The sequence below is a fragment of the Lactuca serriola genome, chromosome 9 (genome assembly GCF_051521515.1).
Source record: "Lactuca serriola cultivar US96UC23 chromosome 9, Lser_US96UC23_V15, whole genome shotgun sequence".
Classification (NCBI taxonomy): Eukaryota; Viridiplantae; Streptophyta; class Magnoliopsida; order Asterales; family Asteraceae; genus Lactuca; species Lactuca serriola.
Window position 1 is genome coordinate 169868026 of NC_136416.1, and position 7445 is coordinate 169875470.

The window sequence follows — 7445 nt, forward strand, 5'->3', positions numbered from 1 at the left end:
TCATCCGCTGGTCCAGATTTGTGCGTACGAGCACACAATAGATGCTAGAAACATTTGAACCTAGCCCTATATATATATATATATATATATACACACACACACACACACACATAGAGAGAGAGAGAGCGAGATTTAAATGTTTCTAACAACTATTGTGTGCATGAATGAACCAATTATAAATTAACAAAAAATTAAATAATTTATTAAATTAGTAAGGGTATTTTGTTTTTTTTGCACTTTTAATTAATGAGATCATTTAATGAAATCCCTGTAATTATAGAAACAAAATAAATATGTTGACCTAATTTCTCTATTCTATAACATAATAGTTATTTCTTCTTCACTTAGTGGTACATTGACCACAAAAGATAAAGAAATCAAGGAGTCGACTGCTTCACATGAGCTTTTTGCTACCAAAATCCACCATTACAAGCAACAAACTGAAAACAAAAGACACCGAGAAAGAGACATAGCTACATGTAATCGCCTCCTTTTCAATTTTGATTCATGAATTTTCTATTCATCTCGTTTCCACATCCATACATGAAAATTAATTTAAGGAAGGGGGACCGATCTCCACCTGGTGAGTTGGCTGGTGTGCTCGAAACCCAGATATACCTCAAGAAGATCAAAACTCGCCATCTTCCTTCACTCGATGAGACCATACCTACCCATATTTGTTCGTTTGATGCATAATGAATGCACCAAAAATCATAAGGTACACTTTATAAACCGATCCAATATCACATTCTAATATGGCTTCTATTCTGTCAGTCACACCATTTATTTGCTGATAATAATATGAGTTTCTCAGAAGAGCTAGGTTCTTATAAGTATCCGATTGAATAGAAAGTGTTTTTAGTTATCCGAGTATTTTTTTTTCTGATTAAATGCCTAAATGAAGATTTACTTTGTAATTGGTCACTTCTCCATTAAACTCTTCTCTTGGGTCCCAAGTGAATTGTTAATAAGTTTAGATAGTTGTTATATTTTAAGGAATGGTTTTATTTTTACTTTTACATATGTTGTTTACCTTTCAATTATGTTTAGTTCAATTTTCAATTTATGTTTATGTAAAATGCACTAATCTTGTTTGGTTAAATTCTCGCATCATATAAATATATAGAGGGTGTTTAGATAGGGAAAAAAGAGAGTATTTATAACTTATTGCTTATCCTCATCACTGTAAGCTAAATTTAAATGTTTGAATATGAAACATTAAAAATCAACTTATTATGGTGGGGATAAGCTAAGTAAGTTGATTTTAAAAAAGTAACCCCCCTCTTTTGCTTATAGCTTATAGCTTATTTTGAATCCAAACACTTTTGCAAAAGTTGTTTTTTCACACCGCTATAAGTTAATAAGCTATAAGCTAATTCATCCAAACACCCTCATAATTTTGATATGCATAACTAAAAGAATGTTCATGAAATTAGTTTATGGTAGCGGACTGGATTTGTGGATGATCAGGTAGGGGATGTCATATCGATGTCAAATCCGATGGGCTCGTCGAGTTCATCAGAGAATGTTCATGAAATTAGTTTAGGCTACCCCTTGGAACCACGTAAGGGGGACGTAGCCCCCCTTGACCTCTCTGTCCTTTTGATCGTACTGAGATCAATCTAGAATAATAGTATATGTAAGCACTCTGCACCTCCATATTTGTATTAAAACTAAGATATAATCCCCTTTGTAACATACACCCATTACATAAAATGAACCGACTACACTATTACACTAAAATCACAATCAAATCTTATTCCACAACATTTTTAATGATATATAATGTGTTCATCGGTCAAGCATTGTGTATTTTATGTTTTTGACCGTCAAATGTATATATATTTTGTTTTGAATGTGTTAGAAATTAGGGTATAGTAAGGCTTGGAATTTTAAGAATTATGTAAAACACTTTCAGATTAAAGCATTTGGGTGGTACTCCCAATATTCTTTAATCGGATAAGACTTAGAGAGACAAGAATTTAGAATGTTTTGATGATAGTTTCGTCAGTACCAGAAAAATGAGACCAAAACCGAATTTATGATCTTTGTCTGAAAATTGTCATATGACAGTTTCAAACTGTCATAAACTATAAAAACCGAAATAAAACGGAAAGTGTACTTTGAAAACTTGATCAAACTTAAACAAATATGTACTCCACACCTTCCTTACTTGTTTAATATTTATCAAGATCACATTTGGTCAACAAAGTAATCCCATTACACTTAAATAATATTGATGATAACAAATTACCAACAGAATGTCTGCCGAACTTTGTTTTAATTTGGACTTCTTCCTCTATGGCTAATTAGTATCGATAATAACTTTTTTTTAATAGATTGGAGATGTTATAACAACATTTCATTTGATAAAATTAACTAAAATTTTCTTTTTTGGAGGAGATCGAGTACATGCGGTTCCATGGTGTTGTCGAAACGGTTGCTGGCGTGTCCCAATGAGAACAAGGGAATAGCGGAGGCCTGATGACTTGATCTCCACGCGCTCCCCCTACCAACTGCAAGTAACGGGAATAGATAGGATTTGGATGACGATGAGACCCGCCAAAACCTGCAACAATTTGGCCATGGCGGCTCCGTTATCTTCGTCACTCATGTCCCCTAAAGTTTCGATTAATGTCTCCATTAACTCCTCTGTTTTCAGAAGGTATTGTGTCTCCACACGGTCATTGATCCTGCTCAACAAAACTCCGGCGAGATCACCTCAGGCTCAGCCGAAGCTCATTAGCTGCATTTTCTCCAAAATTGACAACTCAACTGTTAGTACTAGTTCTACTTTACCTGTGTTGTAGTTTTGGAATAGTGTTTTCCTTGATTCCTTATGCGATGATTGTATCATTGTATGGAATAACATGCATTTTGTTATTAGGAAGAAATTAAGCTTACCGAATGAATTTGAGCTCCAATTCAGTGGTTTGGAACTTTGGATCCAGAATTGAGGCAAAATTATTTTGGAATTTCGATTGTGTGTTGTTTGTTTTACCTAGTTGTGCCAATTTCGCTCTTCAATTAATGGTTGTTTAGAATGATTTCTCTAGTTTGGTTGCTCTTTACCATATACATGATTATGTTGGGAAAAATTGATACCTTGTTTCTAATTTTGCACGTATTTCCATAGAAGTGCATTAGCTTCAGATTATATGTTGTTACAGATGTGCACTTTTGTGCAATTCTCAGATGTTTTAACACTGTGAATGCAAAATACTGCATCATTGATCGTCTTTCTTCAGTTTATCCCAGTTTTATAAATGGGATTGTGACATTGTGTCATGTAGGAATGTTCAGACCACAAAAAAACCATCACCAAACTATACATGCCTGTTTTAGAGCGTGGAATTATGAGATTAGGAGCTACAATCTCTGTCATTCTTGTTGTCATTCAACTCGTATCTCCAGTGCCCTTGTCCAGATGGGATCCCTCATTTCTTCCACCTGCTAAAGCAGTGCTATACTCTCCAGACACAAAGGTTCCCAGAACTGGAGAATTAGCTTTGAGAAAAGCCATCCCTGCAAACACAAACATGAAAAGTATACAGGTCCATCCAACTGTTCATCGTCAATCCAATCCACTTCCATTCTTTTGACACTTCTTATGTTGAAACTTTCATTTTTTTTTTCTTGTAGAATTCTCTTGAGGAACTGTCATACTTGCTCAGGATTCCTCAAAGAAAACCTTTTGGAACAATGGAGAGTAATGTAAAGAAAGCTCTAAAGGTAGAACACCCAAATTCTCTATCCTCATTGTCTCTTCACCTCTCTCTCTCTCTCTCTCTCTCTTCAGTACTCTCTGTGTTTCTTGATCAGATTGCGGTTGATGAAAAGGAATCTATTTTGTCAAGCATCCCATCTGATCAGAGGGAAAAGGGGCTTGAAATTTATGCTTCTCTTATTGATGGGAAGGTACTAAAACACCAATTTATAATGGATTAAGGAGCTTTTCATATAGTGATTCTTTCCTATGTGTTATACACACACCACCTTTTTGAAATCAATTTTTTACGAAAGTACCCTCATGAAATTTGTCCAGAGTTATATGTGAAAATGATGTTTTTCTCCTTGCAGGGGGGATTGCAGACTCTTCTTGGATATATAAAGGAAAAGGATCCAGATAGAGTATCAGTAGCTCTTGCATCTTCACTGGATTCTATTGCCCAGATTGAGCTCCTACAGGTGCATTTCATTTAATACAAATTATTATAACTTATAAACATTCCATGTATAAAACATAAAAATTGCATTATTTTGTTTTTTGACAGGCTCCTGGGCTATCTTTCTTATTACCTGCACAATATTCAAATTATCCTAGGTGAAAATTTTACCTACATCTTTTCTTTTCACAATCTATATTCTTCAAATTGGATCACTATAGAGAAAAAACCAATCTATCAGAAAAAATTTGTTGGAAATAAATCCAAGATGACAAATGCAGAATATCAAGAACAATCAAGAATCAATCACCATAATATGCAAGTAATCTGATATTATGATATGAACGTACACAGAAAACCCTAATCTCGAAAAGTTTACCTCAAAATCCAACCTAATGATTATTTAGAGGGAACATAAAATATTTACCATAAATATAAAACCAAGCTCGATGAAGAACTTCTACTATAAATACACCGTAGGGAATCATAAAACGATTAACCCTAAAAAGGCTTCTTTAAATAACCAAACATGCCAAATCAGTTTCAATATCTCAAATACTCAACAAAATTGTGTATGTATTTAATTAGAAAACATAATTAATGACTTGAAATCTCAGGCTCACAGGAAGAGCAATTGTAGAATTTGTGGTTGAAAAAGGAGATGGATCATCATTTACTCCACAAGCTGGTGGTATACCAATAAAATCTGCTAAAATCCAGGTATTCAGAAATCAAAATCTTTCCATGTTTTTAAAAAAATGTATATTGCTATTCTTAAAATATTATGATTCTAATGTATTCAGAAATCAGAATCTTACCTGATTATTATTAAATATTAACCATATGCACAGGTTGTCCTAGATGGATATTCAGCACCCTTAACAACAGGAAATTTTGCAAAACTGGTAAGGTAGAGTGAAATATTACATTTAAAAAAAAAAACGAATTAGAATATAATTTTTAGAATTTGGAGAATGAAAAGGTAAATGGACATATGATTAGGTAGTTGATGGGGCATATAATGGGATGACGCTAAAATGCACCGATCAAGCAATTCTCTCAGACAATGGAATTAACAAGAGTATTGGTTATAGTGTTCCTTTGGAGATAATGCCATCTGGACAATTTGAGCCACTTTATAAAACAACATTAAGCATACAGGTTTTTCCTTTTTGTGTTCTTCAAATGATCTATTTCATTTTTTTTTCTTCTTATAACTATTAATTAACATTTCTCATTTTTCCCAAATGGAAGGATGGAGAATTGCCTGTGCTTCCATTATCTGTATATGGTGCAGTTGCTATGGCCCACGATGATGCATCCGAAGAATACTCATCACCAAATCAATTCTTCTTCTATCTCTATGATAAAAGCTATGTAAGTTTATTCTTTTCTTAAAAATATCATTTTATAAAATTTTAAAAAAACATGATTTTATAACTTTATATAAATATATAATACATGGTTATGCATCCACAGTCTGGCTTAGGAGGCTTATCTTTTGATGAGGGCCAGTTTTCTGTATTCGGGTATTTAATTATATATCTTTAAACTACTTAGTTTGATTTTTGAGTAAATTACAAATTTGGTCCCTATGCTTTACTCAAAATTTCAAGTTCAGTCCAAATTTTGGAAAGGTGTCTTAGGGTCATCCTTAAGTTTGCATTCCATTTGCGGATATGGTTCCCAACGAATGCAGACTTAAGGACGACATAGGGGTAATTTCAAAATGTGGACCGAACTTGTAATTTATGATAAAGTACATGGACCAAATTTGTAATTCACTTTTGATTTTTTTTTTTAACTCCAACTTAAAAAAATTCTTAGATATACAACTATCGGAAGAGATATTCTCCCTCAGATCAAGACTGGCGATGTCGTTCGTTCTGCAAAGCTTCTAGAAGGTCAAGATAACCTCGTATTGCCGGTTGAAAAGTAAATTCTTATTTCCTTGACTTTCTTTATTAAGTTGTTCTTTCTACATTAAGTTATATATATATATATATATATATATATATATATATATATATATATATATATATATGTAAGGTTATGCTCCCTTTAAGTCTATTAAGTAAAGTAGCAACAACTTACATCTATATTTTGATTTGGCTTATGCAGGTTATAAGTTCAAGTTGCAAGACTCTTGCGTGCCTTAGCGGAAAAGAATCAAAACAAGAAGTTAAGGTTTTCGGCTTTTATATATAGATACGAGAAAATTGAAACCGATTAACATTATTTTTTGTAAAATGCCACATCAGGGTCACATCAAAGAGATTCAACTTTTTCCAATATACTATCATATCAATATATTAACCTGGTAACGTGTACGGATTATTTTTCTTATTGGAATTTGAAAGGACATTACATTTTATTTGACTTACGATTAGAAAATGAATACAACTACATTACATTTTAACGCAATTTTATTTAAAAAAAAAGGTTAATATCATTGTTGGGTAAGCAAGTTATTTGAATTGGTTTAAAAGGTTCTTAATTTTTTCTTGCTTTATGAGAGAACAATGTGCATATCGACCTGGTTATTTGGTACCTTTTAGTAAAATCCACGTAGTTAAATGGGAACGATGTAGTAGCCAAGTCAGCCCACATGTACCCCACACCAAGTTGTATACTCGTTTCTTCTTTCTTTATCCAGTCTCCCAATCGAGTTCATCTTCAATATCCAATTTATCATCTAGGTCCAAGTCGTCGTCATTTTCACTCTCTAATTCCCCTTCCCCTTCATTATTATCATCCAATTCAGCTTCGATGTCATCAAACACATTTGTAACCATAACCTCCTTTTTCTATAATACCCAGGTAAACTTGAGTCGTTATCTAGCATAAAAACTCGACAACCAGGACAAACAAGACTTAAACTATTGTCATCATCTTTTCCTTTGCTTAAAAGGGGTGATTTTTTTTAAATGTTTTTTCTCTTATTGGTTGTATGTGTGTTGATAGATTGTCGTTTACCGATAAGGCAACATATGATTCTTTGTTCTTGTTGTTTTTGTTGTGTAAACCTACTAGTGAAAATGAAGAAATGAACAAGAATGAAATTGGGAATGGAAAAGGGTAAGGAGTAATAGAGTTTACTAGTAGACGAGAGAAGATGAATTGATGGGTTCACTTTAGAACTACTGAAGTGGTTGTGTAGCTTTAGGGTTGGAGTTATTGACGAAAGTAGAGGTGAAGAAGATAACTTCATTGACATTTTTTTGCTTCCCTTAAGTGACAACAAGGTTCTTGTTGAACCATGTGATTGTTGAAGGACTT

The 7445-nt window shown here is 33.2% G+C and overlaps 1 protein-coding gene across 1 annotated transcript; it reads left to right on the top strand.

The window, feature by feature from the left end:
- The first annotated feature begins 2492 nt into the window (after window positions 1-2492).
- LOC145073823 (Cyclophilin-like peptidyl-prolyl cis-trans isomerase family protein) lies at window positions 2493-6540 on the top strand. The gene is made up of 13 exons (XM_079020310.1): window positions 2493-2777; window positions 3294-3554; window positions 3643-3732; window positions 3823-3918; window positions 4081-4188; window positions 4275-4324; window positions 4784-4886; window positions 5018-5071; window positions 5169-5327; window positions 5421-5543; window positions 5646-5695; window positions 5994-6101; window positions 6288-6540. The coding sequence occupies exons 1-13, from the start codon at window positions 2547-2549 to the stop codon at window positions 6292-6294; spliced, it is 1440 nt and encodes a 479-aa protein (XP_078876436.1). The 5' UTR covers window positions 2493-2546; the 3' UTR covers window positions 6295-6540.
- Window positions 6541-7445: the final 905 nt, after the last annotated feature.